The 24,849-nt window shown below is 40.5% G+C and overlaps 1 protein-coding gene across 1 annotated transcript in view; it reads left to right on the top strand.

The window, feature by feature from the left end:
• Positions 1 to 24,849, top strand: part of LOC133512288 (ephrin type-A receptor 6-like) — an 83,333-nt gene that overhangs the window by 51,630 nt on the left and 6,854 nt on the right. Inside the window, exons 4-11 of the mRNA XM_061841765.1 lie at positions 3,525 to 3,649; positions 4,076 to 4,238; positions 6,422 to 6,530; positions 9,124 to 9,194; positions 16,027 to 16,152; positions 16,779 to 16,964; positions 23,585 to 23,646; positions 24,414 to 24,623. Of these exons, the coding sequence (XP_061697749.1) occupies positions 3,525 to 3,649; positions 4,076 to 4,238; positions 6,422 to 6,530; positions 9,124 to 9,194; positions 16,027 to 16,152; positions 16,779 to 16,964; positions 23,585 to 23,646; positions 24,414 to 24,623 (1,052 nt within the window). The remainder of the gene's footprint in view (positions 1 to 3,524; positions 3,650 to 4,075; positions 4,239 to 6,421; positions 6,531 to 9,123; positions 9,195 to 16,026; positions 16,153 to 16,778; positions 16,965 to 23,584; positions 23,647 to 24,413; positions 24,624 to 24,849) is intronic.

The raw sequence follows: 24,849 nt of genomic DNA, 5'->3' as shown, positions 1-24,849 counted from the left end.
AAACAAAACAAAAATAACAATCTACAATGTTCAAGCGTTTGACCCAGAATCGACACAGGCGGAAGTCGATGTGTCGGGAGGAGATTTGGTGCTTTTTTTGAGTAGTTGGTTTCAATATAGAGATTATACAAGCAGGCATGGCCAGACTTTTTTTTCCTCCCTCAAATTGTACTTTTCAAGCACTCCATTTCTCGCTTTCGACCAGCGGCAGGGATGGGGGGAGGGGGGTAAGGTGGTTTGCATGCGTGCATCACCGTAAATGGTAACCGGGAAGTGTTGTGTGCTTGCACGTATATATCCATCCATCCATTTTCTTCGCTGCACGATAGTTGCAGGAATGCTGGAGCCTATCCCAGCTGTCACTGGGCAGGAGGCACGTTTACACACACGCAGAAACGGGGAGAACATGCAAACTCCACACACGGAAGTCCGGCATTGAACAGCTGTGCCACCTTCATATCGTATGTTGTTGCTACAACTCAGAAGCTAATAACCAGTAATGATTAGATGCGTGCAAATTTCCCCTGCTGGTGAACGAGCCTCAACTGTAACAGCCACAGCTTTATCCTGTCAGGTTAACCCCATGGGGGTTAAAGAAGGAGAAATTTGGGTGCATTTTCTCAGTTGCACAACACGTCAACATCTTGGCTTAGCTAGAACGAATGGCCTCTAATGCTAAGCACCGGAGACGTCAGGGGTGGAGTCAAGGATATTTCTTCCGTGTTTGGCTGTGAAAGCTGGCACACATCCAGATTTTGCTTGGATTTAAAAAATGTTCTTTATTTTCAATTTTTTTCAATTAATGTCCAAAATAAATGTAATAATAAGATTACTTCATATTGGAGGGTTTATTGCATGTATGAAATTTTGGGAGAGTCTTCCTTTAATGTGTACAAATTACTGTTATGTTTTATGTCCATATTTTGCTAGTCTACTAATTTATTTATTTTGTAAAAAAAAAAAAAATGAGAAAAATGCTAGCTCTCAAACTGTGATGTTACTAATGTACAATTCAGTAGTTGCCTATTTTTTTTTTTTTCACAAAAGGAATTACTATTGATCAGCATAAGCATACGATTCTGACATTGAGTGTTTCTATGAAAAGGTCAAACTTAGGTGAACCACTAATTCAGTGGGCAAGTTATTGGCACCAATTAAGAGACCTTACTTCCATGTGGAGGCTGTTTAGTGGCAGCTAAACAATCAATAGGGGCTTAGTTAAGTGTCGGTGCAAGTGTGCATTTCGCCCGTGCAAGCTAATTGGAACCTCTGAACCAGAACGAATATGGCATATAGTTTGTTTATTGCTTTCTGTCAGGGCCTTTATACCATCTCGACATACCAAACATCTCGCCACCTTAAACCTCGTTATTCACCAGACACGTTTAGATCTGATTTGAGGAATTTACTTTTCCCACTGAGGAATAAATGTGATATGTTCTGTCAAGTGATAACATCTAGAAAGATGTAATTATATCACAATGTTTCCATCATTTCTTATTCTTATACATGGTACGCTTTTAGTTAGCTGGCAGGAATGTTATTGACCATAAAATAGCTTCCACCGGTAATCTTCTCATGTTGCTGAAATGTTTTCAGTTCTGTCTGAGGTTATGCTTTTCTCTTAGATTTTGCATTGTGTTTGTTATTTTACAAGTCAATATTTATGTTTTTTTAAGCTTTTTGTTTAATTTAAAGTCTGTGTCTTGTCACTAAAGTTAAATATAAGTTATCAAAAGTCAAAAGTATGTACAGTGCTCGACGGAATGAGTCTACACCATTTGAAAGTTAAGATTTAATCCATTTCTCAGTGAACACAAGAAATTTCTGAATTCGGATGATGATTAAAGTTGTGGTTAAAATCTTGTCACTTGTATTTTTTTTAATCTAAAGGTAGCTTTACTAGACTTCTCTTGACGCTTACTAATTTTTGCAACATGAAATTAAATTGGTGAAGAATCTCATTTCAGATCAACTGTGTTCAATTAGGGTGTAGTCATTTATTGAGCACTGAGGAGGACAGAGCCAAGTAAAAAGGGGCCAGTTAGGAGGGAAAGATGGATGGATGGATGGATGGATGGATGAAAGAATCAAAGGTGGTCACTTTAAGATCAGATCATCAGCAGTGGGTCTCTGGGCGTCTGTTTAACAATCTCAGAGCCCTGCAGTTCTCTTCTGGTCTTAGCCTGTCCCAAAACCCCAGGTCCCAAGCTCTTGATCAAAACCTCAAACATTCAGTAATGATCCCTCATTTTCCCCTTGAACTCAGAGCTTTCTTGCCATTATAACCAGCATTACTGTGGAATCCTGACAGAAACTCTCATGTTCCTCTAGAAATAAAAGAATTTCCCAGTGTCTCATGTCATCTTTCACTTGCAACGAATGCCCTTGAGGAAACCAGGACCACCTTTTATATCCACATAATGAGTCAGCTCTGTAACGCCATGCATAATATATAATAATGACTCTCAGGGCAGCTACATCTGCTGACCTCTCTTGGGAGCTGAGCACAATTATTTACCCAGCAAAGAAAAAAAAAGTCATTGAACAAAGCAAATGAAATTTAGTACAAGAAAATAAGATGCATCTTCCTCCACTTGTTTTCAATTAGAACTAAATGATTAAACAGGATTCTAAAGGAATGTACATGGTTTCCCCACTAGATTGAAAGGACTATAAAGCTTATTATGATGTACAGCACTCTCATCGAGTGTGTGCATGGATGTGTGATACAGATTGCAGACAAAGAGGTCAGGTGTTATCAAACATATGGGTCCCTGCACCAACGTCAACCGCTCAATTTTGGACCATTTTTATTTCAATGTATTTGAAAGGCCATCAAAGTATCCCAATGACTGGAATCTGTTGGTTCATCTGGTCAACAACAAATGGCAAGCTCATCATATAGGCTCTCGGGGGCGCAGTGTGCTATTTTAATCATGTTGTTCTGACCCATATTTTTTAAAACAAAGTGCAAGAATTGTGAATGGAGGTGTTGGGTTTTGATTGCCCTGGCATCGATAGCAGTATTTGCTTAATGTGGTGCTTTCCTCCAACTTCGTAGCACCTAAAGAATTACAGTGAAAAAGCTTTGCTTGGTATGTTCTGGTTCTTAAATTAGCTGATTGCTTTACTAAGTAGATCATGTATTTCTCGAACATTATCCATTGCCCAACTGCAATGGATATTTATAATGTTACTCATGCCGAAAAAAAAGTGTATAATGTGAGAGCTGAGAATGTGAATTTGAATCTCTCCACTGATTATTTTAGTCCCTGTTTCAGTATTTCCACAGCAGGTTTAGAACCAGTAAACCTCCACACAGAGGGAGACACTGCAGTCCAAATAGAATTAAAACTGGTTCATGAATTAGGTGTATGCAAGTACCGAGAATGCCAAGGACGTATTGGTATGCCGGAAAATGCTGTTGAACATTTCATGACAGTAAAGTAGAACCTTGTTGTGTTCACATTATGAATTGAATTTGAGGGTACAGTTCTTAGAAATATCTTGTCTTGAACCAGGTCCATCACTGGTGGGGTCTCTAAAGAAGGACTGGGCCTCTCCCAACAGCATTGCTCTCTCCTGGCAGCAGCCCAAAGAAACAACGTTGCCCATCCTCGACTATGAGATCAAATACTATGAGAAGGTACTGTGTTGGTCCCAGTCCAGTAAAAAATAAACACTCAATAGTTGGGATCAGACAGATATTTTGGCTGGCTACTAAAGAAGGTCCTGTTTTTTGGTCTATCAATATACAGTACAATTTTCAGTCATGTAAAGAGGCTCCAATTTATTTTACCCTTTGTCAAGAAAGGAACCATATGCAGTATCTCCAGCGAGCGTTCAAAAAGGTCCCTGTACATCTCATGCACAAGGGATTCTGAATTTCAATGAGCTCATTATGTTAACTGAAAAATTAAAATGTCTTTTTTAACTACATCTTTTGATTCCTACTTCTGCTCGTAGAACATTAATAGCCGTGGAGAAATACAGCACTAAAACATCGATGGGTAGGCCTTCTGTTGACAAAACCTTGATCAATTGGGTTTTTTTAATCTTCTTTCTAACCTAGGAACATGAGCAGCAGAGTTACTCTTCAACAACCACAAAGGATCCTAGTGTGATCATCACAGGCTTGAAACCAGCCACCTGGTATGTCTTCAGTGTCCGTACCCGCACACCATCTGGATACAGCTCCTATGCAGCCAGATATGAATACAAAACTACTGGAGATTGTAAGTTGTCATATTGGTACCACACTTGAAATTTTTTAATAATCTGTTTTTTTGTGAAATGGTCTGTATTTGTTTGTGTGTAAAGCCAGTGCTCCTCACCTTGGTAGCGCTTATCAAACCTGAAACATCAGACGGTTTATTAAATCCATCTCATGGAAAAGTTAAGTTTCAACTTCTAATGGGACAAATTTTGTTTTGGTCATTCTGGATCCCCTAATACAGTGTTTTAAAAAGAGTTCTCATTGAGTTACACCTTTTGCTGCCACTCAAAATGGTTTATTTCACAACTTCACAATGTCCCCTGCTGGCATTTTTAAAGTTAATCTTTTTCTTTTGCGTTCTTACTTCTCCTGTATGTAAATTTAACATTTGCCTTATTAGTCCTCCCTGGTCTCGTTACCTTTTGTCTCTCTCCCAGTTAGCCCTCAACCTTTCCTTTTGTCCCGTTAAGCTGTATTGGTGATACGTTTGAGTATTTTAAATGGACCCCAGGTAATCTTTTTGCTGGATCTGTGACATTTGTAGACATGTATGTGTTCTTGTGTCTTCCAGTTTGGATGAAAAACGAGTTTTGCCTGCACTGCTGGCCTCCCGCAATAGCACAGTAGTAAATACAGTTGTAGTAAATGAGCAGCTGTTTTCACAACACTGGAACCAACAACGAGCTAAAGACTAACATCGATACGTGTAATTACGTTGTAAAGTTCCTCATGCAAACTAAGAACTTGTAAATGTATGTCAGCATGCCCTGTTTTGTCGACCACCAAATAGAATACAGTGGCCAAAGGTGTGTGACAATAGAGCCTTGATGTTTAGTGTATTTGAAATCAATATTTGTGTGTCTTTTTGAGACAATGCCACAGCTTTATTGCAATTCTAATCATAAAATACAAAGGGTCCAGGTGCCCTTTTATGTGGGGTCAGGTATTGTTGAGGGGTGATTTGGCACAGTGGCTCTCTCCCATCCAAAGCTGCAGTGCGGGGCTTTATCTGCGGATCATACTGCGGTTGGCCAAGCCTTTGTACTGCCTGGCCTTTTATCTGAAAGTGAAAGCAGATTTGCCCCCTGTCGCCCTCTCTGCCTCTGTCAGCCTGTCAGTCAGCAACTCATACTTTTGTTTTTCCATCAGTCTTTGTCACATCCACCTCTCTCTTTGAGTCGTATTTGGCTTTATCGCTCTGCCGTCATCCTATTTCCTCCTTCTTCATTCTGTCCTCACCTGAATGTCATTGTCTTCTCACGCATACACCTCATTATCTGCATCAGTCAGTCCGGCACGTCCTTATTGGCGTGAAGAATATGTGAAGCTGTGACAGTAGTCTGATGTGGGCACTTAAACTCCCTCTGAGTGGCCAGTAATGGCCGTAATAGGGCAGCCCGGCTGAGGGGTTAGAGTGGCTGTCAAGCAATGAAAAATGTTCAGCTTTGACTCCGGGTTGACTACGCACACCTGTTCAAGTCGCTCATGACACTGTGTCATAATTCAATTTTCCCACTGTGAAACTAATATGGGTTTTAGCAATAAATTGTTGTTTTTCGATCACATCAAATCAGATTTTGACATCTTAAACATCTGTGTTTAACATGCACTCACACAGCTACTGTAAAAAAAAATAAAAAATACCATGGACCTTTCTCAGGGGGCCAAGCACCCTGATCTGCAATTCGTATTCATTACGCATGAAATATGATCGAAATAAGTCGGGCAATACCAATCATCTTTCAATTATCTGGCCTATGTTAGCTGCGTGACAAGACACCGAAAAAGGGGGAAAATTATGAATATCAAATGGGTCCAATTTAACCAAATGATTATGGACTAAATCACAATTTAATGAATGAATAATATTAATTAAACAGAATCAAGCCTATGAATCATTCCAGTAATAAGGCTGATGGAGGGCTTTTTGCATCACAAAGAACTGTTCAAACATCTCTATATCTCCCAATGGAGAAATGCCATGGTCTATTTTTGGCGCAGTCAAGGAGAAGATCTATGATTCGTTTTCATATATGTATTTTGGATTATGTTTTCTTTCTTCTTCTTTCCTCCCCTGCCATCCTACCCAGCATCCAATTTTTTCTCTTCACCTGCATCTTTATTGTACCCGTCTCGTTCGTATATGTCTTACTTTGCTGCTCCGTCTTTATTTCTTCCTAACCGAAAATATATCACCTCTAGCATCAGACCTGGCCTCTGACCAAGGTCAGGTTTTGGTCATCGTTACTGCTGCAGTTGGTGGCTTTACCCTCCTCATCATCCTCACCCTCTTCCTCCTCATTACAGGAAGGTAAGATGACTTTACTGCCCCTGACTTCAGTTTGTACAATCCATTTTTTTTTTCATATGCAGTACTAAGAGTTAATTCAAATAATAGCAAATCCTCGTTCCTACATGAAAATACTTTATTAACATGAGACATGGACTTTGGAAAATCTTCTTCTTCTTCTTCTTTTCCTTTCGGCTTGTCCCGTTAGGAGTCGCCACAGCGTGAAAATGCGGACACAAAAAAAAAAAATCTTGCTTGTTTGCTCTCAAAATTATAATGTTCGTATTTGCTCAAGGCCAGAATCGAATGACTTTCACATGTATGTATTTAGATTCACAGATCATAAATACAGTTTAACACATCTTTTCTACATAACATTGTTTATATGCCGTTACCAACATTGAATTATCCTGGTTATGTTACAGTTAATGACGTACTTGGATCATGCTTGAAAACTACCATACATAGGTCATGACTGTTGCTAGTCATGTTGCTAGTTATACTAAAGGTTAAATTGGAACCTTACAATATTGTAAGACTCAACCTACTCATGTCCTAATCCCGCTTGAACTCACGAATATTACTGCTTGAAAAAAGACATGATCTGATTTTTTTTATTTATACATATAAAGATAGCCTTTACTTGTAAGCTAATTGAAATGTGGCTAGTTGTAGTTGTTGGCCATTGTAGTTTTACAGCTATTGTATATACTGTGACACTTTCACACTGATTTTGATGAAATCACCAAACACACACCATAACACCACATCACCATCCAGTACGAAATAATAATTACTCGTCGTTTCTTCTGACACACTTTATTTACAAAGCCTCTCTGCATCTTGTGTCTGAAACTGGCCACGGTATTCATCACACATTCTCATCTGTTAAAAGTACAGCCTATCCGAGATGTACTTTTCTTTATGGTGGTGAACTCTGACTTTGCCGTTTTAACATGCGGCAGATGATTTGTTACTGGCAAGAACAGATTATATAACATTGTTGACTGCACAGCCTTAACTAGTGTCATGTGCAAGGAGTTTTACCTCGTAAATGGAAGCTCTTTCTAGATTCAATATATTCTCTGGTTGGCCACTGCAAAAGGGGAGAAAAATCAGTCCTTCACTTTACACAATATATATTTTTGTGTCGATGATGATGATGATGATGATGTTGACGATGTTGTTGATGATGACAACGATGATACCGGTGAGGATGAGGGATTTCCCGGAGGTCAGGTTTTTCATGCTTTGCTGGGTAGTAGTGGTAGTGGGTTGTTTTCCCCTCATTACACAAACACATACTGAGCAGCAAACCACTTGTTCACAATATGCAGTCCACTTGCTCTGTGTAGGAGGGACTTGGGTCTTTTTTTAATGTACTTGAGCAGCTTGAGAACATTGAGCGCTTTCACAGGGCTCTTGTTGATGGGAGGTTTTGCAAAGGAGGATGTAAGAGGAACTAAAATGTGAGGAGGTGGACATTGCTGCTCTAAAACTTCCTGTAATTTGAATTTCTTGCTTTTAAAATGTGCATGATACATGGAAACGATAAGATGAAATCTTCTTTCTGTCCTTGAATTGACACTAGAGCTTCTTCTTTTTTTTTGTAATCTTCCATTTTTGCGTGACCTCTGCTATTATGACGTGACCGTTGGGAATGTTGAGGCTAGAGAGGAGCGGTTTGACTCCCTGTTATATTTTGATTAGCGCTCTGGGCAAAGTGCTTTAATTGAAGTTCCTGTTTTTGAGTGCTTATGCAAATGCGAGTGTGTCCTGCAAAAATCTCTTCTCATAACAAGTATTCGTGTCAGTGTCTACGCGTGCGGCCTGGACATGAAAGTCAGACAGGGAGAGAGCGAACCGGGCGGATAAAGGGGATCAGAGGAAATGACTGGAAACCACTGATAACGGCGCACGCCGCCATTTCTTTAATGAACAACTTGACCTCATCAACAGAGGTCAACAACGGTTTTCCAAATCCCCTTCAACTTCTTCCTGTCTGTGTCACATACCATGCTATCTGTTCTGTCCATCAGTGTCCGGGGCCCCACAGATTTAACTCAGTCCCGGCGCACGCTGGGAACCCGTGGCTCAGAGCACCCTGACACCACCTCTAATCTGGCCACCCAGATTATGTAAAATCTTCACAGACACACTCGCATGTAGCTCTGACACAGTCTCTCTTCAGCAAGAACAATCAAAGCAAAGCCTTGCACCCTTCACATTATAAACTTCACCACCCCTAAATATCAGCATGTGGCTCAACAATTGCCAGTTTGGTCTGCCAATCAAAGCAGCAAATACATGAGATTGATGAACGAATCAAGTCATTGTTGGCTATCTTGGACGTTTTTATAAATGACGACCATTGCAGAGTGTATCCACATTATGCTTACCACTGGAAAAAATGTATTATCACACTACAATTGCTTATTGGGAGATATTAAACATCCACCCAGCCTTCTCCTCTCCCACTTGTTAAATGTATTAATGTCATAGAATTCTCAGCAGGGTTGTGAATTTAGCTTGTTATTTATCATCTTTAATCTTACACAGGAAGCAAAAAAGCTTATTTGGATCCCTTGAATTTCATTCAATGTGTTTTTTGCAGGTGTCAGTGGTACATAAAGGCGAAGATGACCTCCGAGGATAAGAGGAGGACCAATTATCAGAATGGACATGGTAAATTAATCAAGAAACGGCAATTTTTTTTAAATATTTGTAATATTGACAGTAATGTGGCATTGATTTGTATGCTGTCTGATGGGGCAGTGCAATTTTTTAGTGGTTTGCATCTTTCTGCCTCACAGTTCTGAGTTGCTTGGTTCAAACCTCTCTCTGGATTTCTTGTGTGGTGTTTGCATGTTCTACTCATCTTCTTCTTCTTCTTCTTCTTTTCCTTTCGGCTTGTCCCGTTAGGGGTCGCCACAGCGTGTCATCTTTTGCCATCTTAGCCTATCTCCTGCATCTTCCTCTCTAACCCCAACTGCCCTCATGTCTTCCCTCACCACATCCATAAACCTTCTCTTTGGTCTTCCTCTCGCTCTTTTGCCTGGGAGCTCCATCCTCAGCATCCTTCTACCAATATACTCACTCTCTCGCCTCTGAACATGTCCAAACCATCGAAGTCTGCTCTCTCGAATCTTGTCTCCAAAACATCCAGCTTTGGCTGTCCCTCTAATGAGCTCATTTCTAATCTATCCAACCTGGTCACTCCGAGCGAGAACCTCAACATCTTCATTTCTGCCACCTCCAGTTCAGCTTCCTGTTGTTTCTTCAGTGCCACTGTCTCTAATCCGTACATCATGGCCGGCCTCACCACTGTTTTGTAAACTTTGCCCTTCATCCTAGCAGACACTCTTCTGTCACATAACACACCAGACACCTTTCGCCAGCTGTTCCAACCTGCTTGGACCCGTTTCTTCACTTCCTGACCACACTCTCCATTGCTCTGTATTGTTGACCCCAAGTATTTGAAGTCGTCGACCCTCGCTATCTCTTCTCCCTGTAGCCTCACTCTTCCCCCTCCACTTTTCTCATTCACGCACATATATTCTGTTTTACTTCGGCTAATCTTCATTCCTCTCCTTTCCAGTGCATGTCTCCATCTTTCCAATTGTTCCTCTGCATGCTTCCTGCTTTCACTGCATATGACAATATCATCTGCGAACATCATGGTCCAAGGGGATTCCTGTCTAACCTCATCTGTCAGCCTATCCATTACCACTGCAAACAGGAAGGGGCTCAGAGCTGATCCCTGATGCAGTCCCACCTCCACCTTAAATTCCTCTGTCACACCTAAGGCACACCTCACCATTGTTCTGCTGCCATCATACATGTCCTGTACTATTTTAACATACTTCTCTGCCACACCAGACTTACGCATGCAGTACCACAGTTCCTCTCTTGGTACTCTGTCATAGGCTTTCTCTAGATCCACAAAGACGCAATGTAGCTCCTTCTGACCTTCTCTGTACTTTTCCACGAGCATCCTCAAGGCAAATAATGCATCTGTGGTACTCTTTCTAGGCATGAAACCATACTGTTGCTCGCAGATACTTACTTCTGTCCTGAGTCTAGCCTCCACTACTCTTTCCCATAACTTCATTGTGTGGCTCATCAACTTTATTCCTCTATAGTTCCCACAGCTCTGAACATCCCCTTTGTTCTTAAAAATGGGAACTAGAACACTTTTCCTCCATTCTTCAGGCATCTTTTCGCCCGCTAGTATTCTGTTGAATAAGTTGGTCAAAAACTCCACAGCCATCTCTCCAAATTGCTTCCATACCTCTACCGGTATGTCATCAGGACCAACTGCCTTTCCAGTTTTCATCCTTTGTAGTGCCTTTCTGACTTCCCCCTTAGTAATCATTTCCACTTCCTGGTCCTTCACTCTTGCCTCTTCAACTCTTCCTTCTCTCTCATTTTCTTCATTCATCAACTTCTCAAAGTATTCTTTCCATCTATTTAGTACACTACCGGCACCAGTCAACACATTTCCATCTCTATCCTTAATCACCCTGACCTGCTGCACATCCTTCCCATCTCTATCCCTCTGTCTGGCCAACCTGTAGAGATCCTTTTCTCCTTCTTTCGTGTCCAACCTGGTGTACATGTCTTCATATGCCTCTTGTTTAGCGTTTGCCACCTCTACCTTTGCCCTACGTCGCATCTCGATGTACTCCTTTCGCCTCTCCTCAGTCCTCTCAGTATCCCACTTCTTCTTCGCTAATCTCTTTCCTTGTATGACTCCCTGTATTTTGGGGTTCCACCACCAAGTCTCCTTCTCCCCTTTCCTACCAGATGACACACCAAGTACTCTCCTGCCTGTCTCTCTGATCACCTTGGCTGTCGTCGTCCAGTCTTCCGGGAGCTTCGGTTGTCCATCGAGAGCCTGTCTCACCTCTTTCCGGAAGGCCGCACAACATTCTTCCTTTCTCAGCTTCCACCACATGGTTCTCTGCTCTACCTTTGTCTTCTTAATCTTCCTACCCACCACCAGAGTCATCCTACACACTACCATCCTATGCTGTCGAGCTACACTCTCCCCTACCACTACTTTACAGTCAGTAACCTCCTTCAGATTACATCGTCTGCACAAAATATAATCTACCTGCGTGGTTCTACCTCCGCTCTTGTAGGTCACTATATGTTCCTCCTCTTCTGGAAATAAGTGTTCACTACAGCCATCTCCATCCTTTTTACAAAGTCCACCACCATCTGCCCTTCAAAGTTCCTTTCCTGGATGCCGTACTTACCCATCACTTCTTCATCGCCCCTGTTTCCTTTACCAATATGTCCATTACAATCTGCACCAATCACAACTCTCTCGCTGTCTGGGATGCTCAGAACTACTTCATCTAGTTCCTTCCAGAATTTCTCTTTCAACTCTAGGTCACATCCTACCTGTGGTGCATAGCCGCTAACCACATTATACATAACACCCTCAATTTCAAATTTTAGTCTCATCACTCGATCTGATACTCTTTTCACCTCCAAGACATTCTTAGCCAGCTCTTCCTTTAAAATAACCCCTACTCCATTTCTCTTCCCATCTACTCCGTGGTAGAGTAATTTAAACCCTGCTCCCAAACTTCTAGCCTTACTACCTTTCCACCTGCTCTCTTGGATGCACAGAATATCAACCTTTCCCCTAATCATCATGTCAACCAACTCCTGAGCTTTTCCTGTCATAGTCCCAACATTCAAAGTCCCTACACTCAGTTGTAGGCTCTGTGCATTCCTTTTTTTCTTCTGACGACGGATCTGGTTTCCTCCTCTTCTTTGTCTTAGACCCACAGTAGCTGAATTTCCACCGACGCCCTGCAGGTTAGCAGTGCCGGGGGCGGGCGTTGTTAACCCGGGCCACGACCGATCCGGTATGGGATTCTTTAGATGAACGCTCATATTTGTGTGGCACAGTTTTTACGCCGGATGCCCTTCCTGACGCAACCCTCTGCATTTATCCGGGCTTGGGACCGGCCTACAGATTGCACTGGTTTGTGCCCCCATAGGGCTGCATTGTTTGCATGTTCTACTCATAGTTGAATTAATTCTCTTTAGGTACCCATGAGTTTGTCTTACTCCATCCCACATTCTAAAAACATGTATGTTAGTTTTATTGAAGACTCGGTGTGAGTGTGAGTTTGAATGGTTGCATGGCTGTTTGTCTATATGTGCCCTCCAATCGCCTAGCAACCAATCCTCGTTGTATCCGAATTGCTCTAGACATGAGCCACAAATTAAAATGATGGCTGAGAAAGGCAAATACTTTTGAGAGGAAGGGACAAGCTTGAGGTAAAAGGAGGACGATGATAAAGTAAAGAAAAGAGATGACGGCAAATGGAAACGTTTTGAGATATTGAACTCAGAAAGGCAATGCAGTGGTACCTCGGTTTTCGAACGTCTTGGTTTTCGAACAAATCGAATGAAAATTTTTAGATTTTTTTGCTCTGGTTTTCGAACCAAAATCGGTATTCGTAGACCCCAACCAGCTGACCCACGACGATTTGTTACTGTGGAAAAAAACGGAAAAGACGTAACACGCGCAACGCAACCAATTAACTCACACACTCTTCTGCTCGCGGACGTTTCCCAGTACTGTAGTGACTTATTTTCTTCAAATTGAGCAACATTAACCCCGATCATGGCTTCAAAGAAGGCAAGTGGAACTGCTGGTGCTGAAAAAAGGAAAGTGGTGCGTAAAACTGTCAATCTCAAGAAAGATTTGATAGCCAAGCATGAATCTGGTCTGCGTCGTGTTTCTGAGCTATCGAAGAAGTATTCCGTGGCGAAATCGACGATCAGCACCATTCTGAAACACAAGGATGCCCTCAAAGCAAGTGATGTTGCTAAAGGAGCAACCATGTTGACCAAGCAAAGGCCACACATCTTGGAAGAAGTTGAAAAGTTGCTCCTTTCTTTCGTGAACAGGCAGCAATTAGCTGGGGATATGGTTGGCATAGAATGGAGGAGATGTCGTTTGATGAGGCTGAAGGCAGGAAGGATGTTCAAGTGGCGATATTAAAGCTATCTGCGCTAAATGGAACGACATCCATAATTTTGTGGAACTTCATCACCTGAATAAAGCTGAATGTTGCAGAGCACTGGAAAATGTTAATGATGTTGTTATGAGCCACTTCAGAAAAGTGCTGAAAAGATGGCACAAACAAACATGAGATTCATTCTTTGTGAAAAAGGGGCAAGTCACCCCACCAAAGACATCTGAAACTGTTGTTTTGCATTGCTTTTTCTTTTGTTCCATTAACCCTACCCCTAGCTGCAAGTTTTTTTTTTTTACATTACGTACTTTCTGTGCAAATAAAAAACTATTTGTCCCCCCCCCCCGTCCGATTATTGTTTTTTTAAAGTTATTCTGCACTTTTGTTAATTAAAAAAAAGGGGGGGGCGAGTCGCGACAGATACGGCAATGCTCTCCCAGCCTATCATACTCTTACTAGGCTAAAGCATACATTTTAAGCAAAAAATAAATATATTTCTTGAATGATTTGATTATATAAAGTATTTAAACTATACCTGTATCTCTACTATGCAGTTTATTATCAGGAAAAGCTACAACAAATCTCTTAAAAAACTATTTTTTTAGGCTTGTAACGCATTATTTCATTTTCCATTCATTGTAATGGGAAAACGTGCTTCGGTTTTCGAACGTTTTGGCTTTTAACCAGCCTTCTCGAATGGATTGTGTTCGAGAACCAAGGCACCACTGTACACTCACTGGGCATCTCATTACTTACACTGGCATAATGTAAAGTAAATTAAATATAGAAAAAAAACTAAATGACTGGAAAGCATACGTTACATCACTATATTTATTAATTGTCTCTGTTTTTTTTTTTTTTATTTCTGACCTCCTTTGGCTAAATAAGAGAGACATAAGATTACATCACTACTGCGAACAGTGCAAATAACCACATATTCAACAGTGGTTACCTCTTTGATACAAACAGATCAATCACTCAATATAAAAGGAATTGTTCCATTCCCGAAAAGGGGCACATCCATCAAAAAGTGATATGCCCCTAGGCTCCCCCTCCTCTCCAGATTCAGTGTACCTTTACCTATAGCCAAAAAGGAAAAGCTTGAGATCTTACCAGGTAGTTTGGCACTCAGGCGGCTGCACCAAGCCATATCGAAATACTCTATAAAGTATATTTACATTGTTTTACATTACTGTAGTTATAATTTCCTATCCTATGCACCTTGAGCTTAAACAGCTAAGAATTTGACTCTGTCTTGGTCATGGATGACTCAATGAACAGCGCTAACAGCCTTCGAACTAGCCATACTCATATCTAAACTATCTAATTACACTGGGAAACTATTTTGAAAAAAAATATGTGGGGTTAGTTTTTTTATGCTGATTAAAAATAAAATTGGCATGCTGATTCCAAAATTGCGGCCAGGTTTCTTCGAGCATCTCAAGCCTCTTCATCCTTGTGCAGCTCTTGATAGTTATGGTTAGTTATTGTCGCTGTTTTTTTCTTCTGGGGAAGAATATTCTCTACAGATATGCTAAATTCTAATATATTTCAGAACTGTAATAAAGGAAAACAATGGTTTGGTGCAGTTTTGTCGACATTTTGAGATTGACATGGAGAAAATTTACATAGATGCGGCACTAAGGTGCCACACTGCTAGCATCAAACCATTATGTGAATTAGGCAAGCCTGTAATGTACAGGATAGTTTGCATGGGGGAGCTTGATTGACAATGGTCTACAGTCCCTTAGCCAATCAGGACGCAGAACCAAATGCAGGTTTTCCCCAAGCGATTCTAATGTATTATATCATCTTTATTCCCCTGCAAGACTGGAGAGAGGAACAGAAGATGTGCCATATCGCTAATTTACAAGGTTTACTGAATTGAGTAGCCAGTGAAGGTACAACCCTGAACCTTGTGAGTACATTATCAGTGCGCAAAATGTAGTGTAGCTTTTTGAGAGGACAATCCTAAATCCTAAGGGTTTTGTGGTTGTTGCTTCATGCATCAAAGACAACTGATAGCTATTGTTTTTTTTTTTTTTTTTTGGGGGGGGGGGTTGTTTTGTTTTTTGTGTGGTACTGTATCGATCACCCAAGGGAAAGCACAGCTTGTGTCTGACTTCCCTCCTGCAGGCAGTCAGGCTATGTTAAAGATTTTGTGACTTGCTCAAGGACACTCGTGCAGCATGGATGGTTGCATTAAACAAGGCTTAAACAGGTTATTAAAGTTCCGTAATACAGTCAAGATGTTTCAAGATTTTATCAGATGATCATTGGCAAGGATCATCTCTTTGCTTTCCTGCAGAGATTTTCAATGAGATTCATTTTTTTTCCATTATGGCGTCATTTCTGTTTTTAATTAAAGCAGCTCAAGAGTTTAATTACATTTTTTTCACTGATCATCATCTCTTTAATTAATTTCACCCTTCAACTTGATCAACGTATTAAATAGCAGAGGAAAAAAAAAGCAGTCCACTTCTTCATACTACTTTGTCTTTCAAATACTGCAGTTCCTTTCCCTGGGATTAAGACCTATGTGGACCCTGACACTTATGAAGACCCTGCGCAGGCTGTCCATGAGTTTACCAAGGAGATCGACCCATCTCGGATCCGCATTGAGAGGGTGATTGGAGCAGGTAGGAATACACACACTTTACTCTCACAGCTTTATGTGAGCCTTCTTCGTGAATCACTTTTGCTTTCTGGCTAATGACCTGATGATTTTCAGAACATATAGTTCTCAAGAATTGGTGTTTGTCTACGTACACTCAAAAGATGTCATCTATTACCATTCCTCATACAAGTACACAAGTACACATTATATAAAGAATGAAACTATTTACAGAGATACACAACACAACTTTTTTGAAAGGGACAATTTTTAACTGTGAGGTGAGTGGCAGGTGAGTATGAACTACAACACTGCCCTCAGGTGGAAATAAAAGGTACCATCTGGTGCCGTGCAATAATTGTGACTTGACTCCTGAAGGCAATGTGAGGCTGGGAAAAAACTCACGTGAAAGCACCGATAAACATAAAAAGGAATATTGTGTAAATTCATCTAATCATCATTGAATGAAAAAGCATTTAATTGTATTGGCTGCCTATGTGTGATACTGGCATATATAGTTATACAGAGATACATTGTTTGTGGTAAATGATCATTTCCAGACCTGTTAAGTCAATTGGATAATTTCTCTGATCTCTCACAGCTCCCTGGTTAGGAATCATCACCTTAAGTGTTGGTTTTTGTCCGCCTTAGGTGAGTTTGGAGAGGTGTGCAGTGGCCGCCTCAAAACGCCCGGGAAGAAGGAGATTGCTGTGGCAATAAAGACACTGAAAGGTGGCTATGTGGAGCATCAGAGGCGGGACTTCCTGCGCGAGGCTTCCATCATGGGGCAGTTTGACCATCCCAACATCATCAGGCTGGAAGGCGTCGTCACAAAAAGTAAGAAAGCCTATCTTCTTGCAAGGTGTCAAAATACTGACGTATCTACCAAGCTCCTGTACTGACAGGTCACATTCATGTTTTGTCATCTTTTGTGTTCATAGATCAATTCAATGTTGTTTTAAAAAAATGACATTGGTTGTGTGGCACAAATCCATTGCTTAACTCCCAGCAGGATTTTTTCTTTAAATTACCACAACACAAAAATCATTTTAAATGGATCTTTCTACCCAACATTGATCGTCATTTCTTAATTTCGAGTACCTTGCACACTTGTTTTCCTGATTTTCACACGACTGTTGAATCACAGGTAAGCTTTTTTTTGTTTTTTGGAGCAGGGGGGTTGTCATACATATATGTGTAGTATACAAGCCTCTTGTGTTAATGTAATGTGAACATTAAACCGAGATTATCCTCTGGTGCACGTGCGGGTGTCTAGTGGCATTTTTACGGAGGGCTAAGTTTTATGCATGCGAGGTGTGAGTGTGTAAGCACAGACTGTTGACTTGTTAAGGACCTCTGTTTTATGGGGCTCACCCAGCGCAACATATGGTTGTTTTTACGCCGGCTGTATAAACTGAGACATCTCTGTGAATATAAATCAGCCCCTCACTGAGACCCAAAAAAAAGACAAGAGCATTTTTGACCTGGCTGACTTTCTTTTGTCTGTTCTCTCTAGAGGTTCATCACTTGATTAATCCATTATCAAATGAATCAACAGCTATTTTGATAATCACTCACTCAGAGGCCTTAACTTAAAATTGGACAAATCGTTGAAATTTGAGCCTCTCAACTGTAAATATTCTCCAATTTGTTGTCCTCGATCAAAGCAGACTGATTATCTTTGTGTTTGATGAAAATAAGGCATGTACAAACATATGGTTTCACTTTAGAAACCAATATTTAACATTTGCCTATCTTGTCTGCCTGACAAGTTTCAAAACAAACCAGTAACTGAATCCTAATCAATTTATATTTGCACTACCAATTTGAAATGCCATTTTTAATAAAGGGATGAACAGCTGGAAAGGGCCACGGAGAAATAGCCAAGCAGCTTGGTGAAAAAAGGTCCACTATTGGAGCAATCATTGGAAAATGGCAGAAGCTAAACATGACGGTCAATTTCAAACGGAGTGGAGCCCCATGCAAGATATCACCTCGTGGGGTCTCAATGATCCTTAGAAAGGTGAGGAATTAGCCCAGGACTACACGACAGGACTTGGTCAATGACCTGAAAAGAGCTGCGACCACCGTTTCCAAGGTGACTGTTGGTAATACACTAAGACGTCATGGTTTGAAATCATGCATGGCACGGAAGGTTCCCCTGCTTAAACCAGCACAGGACCCGTCTTAAGTTTGCTAATGACCATTTGGATGATACAGAGGAGTCAGGGGAGAAGGTTTTGTGGTCAGATGATGCCAAAATGGAACTTTTTGTCATAATTCCACTAACCGTGTTTGGAGGAAGACGAATGATAGGTTCCATCCCAAGAACACCATCCCTACTGTGAAGCATGTGGGTGTTAGCATCATGCTTTGGGGTGTTTTTCTGCACATCGGAAAGGACAACTGCGCTGTATTAAGGAGAGGATGACCGCGGCCATGTATTGTGAGATTTTGGGGAACAACCTCTTTCCCTCAGTCAGAGCATTGAAGATGGGTCATGGCTGGGTCTTTCAACATGACAATGACCCGAAGCACACAGCCAGGAAAACCAAGGAATGCCTCTGTAAGAAGCATATCAAGGTTCTGCCATGGCCTTGCCAGTCTCCAGACCTAAACCCAGCAGAAAATCTTTGGATGGAGCTGAAACTCCGTGTTTCTCAGCAACAGCCCAGAAACCTGTCTGATCTAGAGAGGATCTGTGTGGAGGAGTGGGCCAAAATCCCTCCAGCAGTGTGTGCAAACCCAGTGAACAACTACAGGAAACGTTTGACCTCTGTAATTGCAAACAAAGGCTACTGTACCAAATATTAACATTGGTTTTCTCAGCTGTTCAAATACTCATTTGCAGCTGCATAACACAAATAAATCATTAAAAAAACATACATTGTGATTACTGGATTTTTCATTTTTAGATTATCTCTCTCACAGTGGACATGCACCAATGACGAAAATTTCAGACCCCTCCATGATTTCTAAGTGGGAGAATTTGCAATATGGCAGGGTTTTCAAATACTTATTTTCTTCCCTTTTTTTAATCCTAATTTTGTAGTCACAGCAAGTGCAAAATTATGTTTAAAATGAGTGAATTGGAACTGTTAGTAGGAAAGGCAAACATATAGTTACAGACTATAGTAAGTTTCTTTTGGGTTGTCCCGTTAGGGGTTGCCACAGCATGACATCTCAGATGGACGTTCATATTTTTTTGGCACAGTCTTTACGCCGGATGCCCTTCCTGACGCAACCCCTCTTGGGGACTAGAGGCCCCAGAGAGATACGAACTCACAACCCCTAGTTTACCAAACCAATGCAAATTGCTGCAATAATTTGGGGTGAGCTAGCACACTCCTAAAAGCCATGCTTTGTTTGATTTAACACATTCCAAGTGCATGTAAATTAATGAAATAAAAACACACCAGGAAAACTGTTCTAGGTGAGGTCATCATCAATTTCACAGCTTGCTGAAATGGATCGTGCAGAGTTGAAAAGAGTTTCTTTCATTGGTGATATGGCATGACTCCTTCTTTTGACTGGCCTCAGACCAGCCCTTAGTTGATTCAAAAACTCACAAATTGCATTGCTAGGTAGACAAGGGTTTGCGGTTATTTTTCTTGACATTTCCAAAATGTTTACATGAGCGTCAACGTTCTCCCTGGTGCATCTCATTTTGCCTGTACTATGTTGGTAACGCTTTGCATGACATTTCAGAAGCGCTAGTTCAAGATTCGTCACAGTCACATGATCGGAATATAAATCGCACTTCACCTGTTGAATAAATCTAATTACATGTTCTCCTGCCACAATGCACAAAATGAACGGCACTGCACGTTTGCACGTTTGGGGGACGCTATCCTGGTTACTTCCTGCGAGTAGATCATCTTCTGTACACGTGTAAACATTTTACTAAATCAGGCTTCTTACAAATTGTGTCCCTCTGATTACTCAAATGTGTGATTCGTGTACGTACTTCCAGTGCAAGTGCTATTGGAGATCCCGTTGACCAATGGTTCAGTCATCTGACATTGGAACTGGGGAAGAATTCATATAGGTCAATAAAAATGTCTATTCTGCTTTGTACACACATACTGTACAGTACAGTCGGGCACAATTTGTGCTTGGGAGTGTGATTCGTCTATCAAGGCCTTTCATCAAAGTCTCCCTTTCTCTGTCTGTCTGCTTGTCTCACTCCTTCCTCAATCCTTCACTCCCTCCATCTGTTGTTGTTCTTTGGAGACTAATTATGCCAGCTATTGTGCTGTGACTGACAGTCATACCTGCACTAAAATAACAGGTGACACGGTAGACTGTTGTAAACACACTTTTTGCTCATTAACTGTACTGGCAGAACTTTTATGGTCCACATTTTGCTAATTAGTTGTTTTCAAACTTGGCATATTCAAATGATGACACTTAAAAGTAAGAAATACAATTTCTTGTTTTGTTCAAAATAGGTTGTTCTTCATTGATCAGCATGCTTGTAACGGGCCATCCTGGGCTGCTGGGGACATGTGGGTGGATCCCCCCTCCTCCTACCCCTCATTGAGGATGGGGCCTGATGTCAAAGCAAGATTTCAGAATTTAATGTGATGACATGGCAGGTGAATTGAGCTAAACTGCCATATGAACTATTATTTTGAAGCACACGCTATATCACAGTTCCACAAGGGCTATGGGTAGGGTGAGGGGGGGGGCGTAGAGATTTTGACTTGGTGACTTTCCTGCAAGTCGCTTGTGGGAGACAAATTCAACAACACCAATAATTTAATGATGTACATTTTTTTTTTTTATTGGGTGGGGGGAGGGGGGTTCAATTCAGCTGTTAGATAAAGCAGGGTGGAGAATCTGCAGCCCCTTAGAAGAGTTGCCACTTTCCCTCCCCACCCTCACAGTTGCATCCCTTTGTTTGGTATTTTAAAATCGTTTTAATTTTAAAATAGTGTTCCTCCACATTGGTAATTTGCAACTTTTGTTATAACCTTTTCTTTGCTATTCATTGAAACTTTACTTTTTGCTGAATTTTTGCTCAGGCGAAAATCCTGAGTATGAAAGTAGTGCTTTAGCGCCACCTTGTTAGCACTTTCTGAAATTCTTTTGTTTTTGCATAGATTCCCCACTTTTTCATCATCAGACAAATACTGTATCACCGAAGTGACCTTAAAATGCTGTTTTTAAATGGTCATTTCATTTATTACGGACAAAAAAAAACTTTTGCAAGTTACTGTGTGAGAAAGTAATGTCCCTCCAAATTTCATAAATGTTTGGGCCACCATTAGTGGCAACAATTAAAATCAAACATTTTCTCTTACTGGGAATGAGTCTTACACATCTCAGTGGAGATATTTTGTTCCTCTCTTCTCCTCCAGCATTGTTGGAATTCTTAACAAATGGAAGGTTTTTCAAGCAGGAATTGCTTTTTTTAACATCGTGTCACTGCATTTCAATTGGATTCAAGTCTGGACTCTGACTAGGCAGTTCCAAAATCTTCCTGTTTCCTTCCCTTTTTTTTTTTTTTTTAAAGTTATTTTAAGCCATTCAAAAGTTGATTTGCTGGTGTGTTTTGGATCATTATCTTGCTCCAGAACCCACGTGAGCTTCAGCTTGAGGTCACAAACTGACATGTGAAGATTCTCCTACAGGTTTTTCTGCTATAGAGCAGAAATCATGGTTCCATCAATCACAGCAAGTTCTCCAGGTTCTGAAGTAGGAAACAGTCCAAGACATCAGACAGCCACCACCATGTTTGACTATTGGTATGATGATCATTTTCTGAAATCTGTTAGATTTAACGAGACACACACCTTCCAAATAGCTCACGTTTCATCTTGTCAATTCACATTTATATTCTCCCCAAATTCTTGGGAATCTTTAAGATTTTTTTTTTTTTTTTTTTTTTTTTTTCAAAAAGTAAGATGAGCCTTTACATTCTTTTTGACCAGCAGGGGTTTTCGCCTTGGAACGTTGCCATTTTTACACAGTCTCCTCATTGTTGTCATAAACAGTGTCTTAAAGGTATTTAGAAGTAGTCTTGAGTTTCTTTCTGGCCTTTTAGACGAGCCATTGTTGTTCTCTTGGGTTAATCTTTGAGGGTTGGCCACTCTTGTGAAGGTTCACCGCTGTTCCATGTTTTCTCCATGTGAGGATGATGGCTCTCCCTGTGGTCTACTGGAATCCTAAAGCTTTAGAAATGGCTATATATCACTCTATTGCTCTGGAATCTCTTAGCATTGTGTCATTTGTTGCAGCTTTTTCAGATCTTTTGTCCGACTTGATGTTTTCAAAACAGATTCTGTTTAAGTAATTTCTTGATTAAACGGTTGTGGAGGTCATCAGGCTTGGGTGTAATCTTTGAATATTAACCAAAAATTGGGATCAGCCACAATTAATTGATGATTTAACAAGAGGGGGTTATAACTTTTTTCCCACAGGGCCAGATAACGTTGATTTTTTTTTTTTTTCCTTAGTCAATGAAATCACCATTTAAAAACATTTTAAGTTTACTTGGATTTCATTTGTCTGATGAGCTTAAACATTAAAGTGGAGACATTATGCAATACTTTTTCACAGCACTCTATGTACGTGTATATCTGAGGCCACTTATTTTCACTTCTCGTGCAGCCTCATTGGAATGCTCTTTTGCTGACATGTTCTGTGCACTATCAATGTACTTTTAATATCATTACCAAAGGCAGTGAGTTCAAACAACCCACAGTGAAGAAAATAATTATTTGAACCCCCTACAATATTGCAAGATCTCCTACGTAGAAATCATGGAGAGGTCTGAAATTATCGTAGGTACGTGTCCACTGTGAGAGAGACAATCTAAAAAGAAAAATCCATAAATCACAATGTATGATTTTTTTAACAATTTATTTTCTTCGCTGTAACTGTTGTTGGAACCATCGTGGTTGTATTCGGTGTTGGAATATCCTCATGCTGTCATTCCACATTGTGCTCTTGCATCACAAAATGGAAAATATGTTGCTGTCAGTTTCTTTCACCTTGTCTCCTCCACGCAAATGTTTTTCCACATTCTCCAATGAAAGAACCCTGAAATAGGACATTATGTAAGAACTTATTTTACCATAGAGTCCTTTTTTTGTGTGTATGGAGTTTCTCGTTCACTGTCACGCAACACCTGCCTCCAAGTTGTCAGAGAGTTGATATCCAACTCCACTGGGATCTTTGAAAGTACATTTGTAATCATGAGAAATCATGTTTTCGAGTAAGTTTAAATCAAACACAAACCGGTCCAATTGGCTGGGTGGATGGAATGAATACCTTTGGTTGAAAGAACGGATTTCTTTTTTTATTTCTTCAGCCATTTTAAAAATGTACTGCAGGTTCGATCTCCCTTCTTTGTGTCAATAGGTGGACTTTTTTTTAGTGGGAGGGACACATTTTGGTAACTTTGTATAACAAGTAAAGTGGATGGTATTTTTGTGCTTGTACATTTGCAGGCAGGCCTGTAATGATTGTGGTGGAATATATGGAAAACGGATCATTGGACTCATTTTTGAGAGTAAGTCTTTCATTAAGAGAACTCACGTAGGACTGTGCGTGCTCCTGTTGTCCGAATAATTGTGTAAAATAACGACCCTTTTTTTTAGCAAAACAAAGATTGAGCATTTTTGAGTTTGTTATTGTTTTCAACTGTTCGTAGGTCGATACAATTGGTTAGAAATACACAAATAAAAGTGTACGAGCAGTTTTGATGAAACTTTGTGTATAGTAGTGCCATGCCTGAGCAAAAGTCCATTGAATATTGGTGTAAATGTAAATAAATATACCGGACATCTATTTTATTTGCTTGTTCAGAATGGAATTGGTTTCAATATTGTATTCCTGTCCATTCTGTCGAAAAACTTTTTTTTTTGGGCGACACAGACCACTTTCACATTAAGTAATATTTTGACCGACTGGCAAAAAAAGACAAATGAAAAATATAACTTTCTGTTTAACACTGAATGTTTTTGTCATGGCAGCACAGTGAATCAGCTGGAAAGCCACAAAATGGGAGACAATTTTTGCAGAAATTCTTGCTTCACAAAGATAGCACGTTTGAAAGAGAATAAAAAAATTATTATTATTATTTTTTTTTACAATCTCTGGATGTTCTGCTTTGATTTAGGCTTTTTTGGGGGGGAGTTGTTTGTTTGACGCTAGATAAATACAATTAAAGATTGTGGGGGTTTTTTTCTTTGTCGATGTACATTCACAGTCACTGTCCATTTTTCCCTCATTTTGACTGTTGACATCTGTGTGCGTGTGTCCCGGTCTCCCCGTTAGCAACACGATGGTCACTTCACTGTCATTCAGCTGGTGGGCATGCTCCGTGGCATCGCCTCAGGAATGATGTATCTGTCAGACATGGGCTACGTCCATCGAGACCTGGCGGCTCGAAACATCTTAGTCAACAGCAACCTGGTGTGTAAAGTGTCAGACTTTGGCTTGTCGCGAATCCTGGAGGACGACCCTGAGGCTGCGTACACAACAACGGTATACCTGAACCCTATGAAAGTAGTAGTTAAATTTCATGTGAGGAACTCAATATTTAATGATACAATGGAGACACATTTAGGGCTTTTGGCACGTATTCTGCATAATGCTGATAGTTTATCAAGTTGATCCTTTGGTGAAAAAAACAACATATGGTATTATTATAAAATTGCACTTACAGCTCCATTTTCAAAATGTTATTTTCCCATACTGTATTACATAAGCC

This window comes from Syngnathoides biaculeatus, chromosome 14 (assembly GCF_019802595.1).
Source record: "Syngnathoides biaculeatus isolate LvHL_M chromosome 14, ASM1980259v1, whole genome shotgun sequence".
Lineage (NCBI taxonomy): Eukaryota > Metazoa > Chordata > Actinopteri > Syngnathiformes > Syngnathidae > Syngnathoides > Syngnathoides biaculeatus.
The sequence above is the reverse complement of the archived record's forward strand: the minus strand, read 5'-3'. Positions and strand labels throughout refer to the sequence as shown.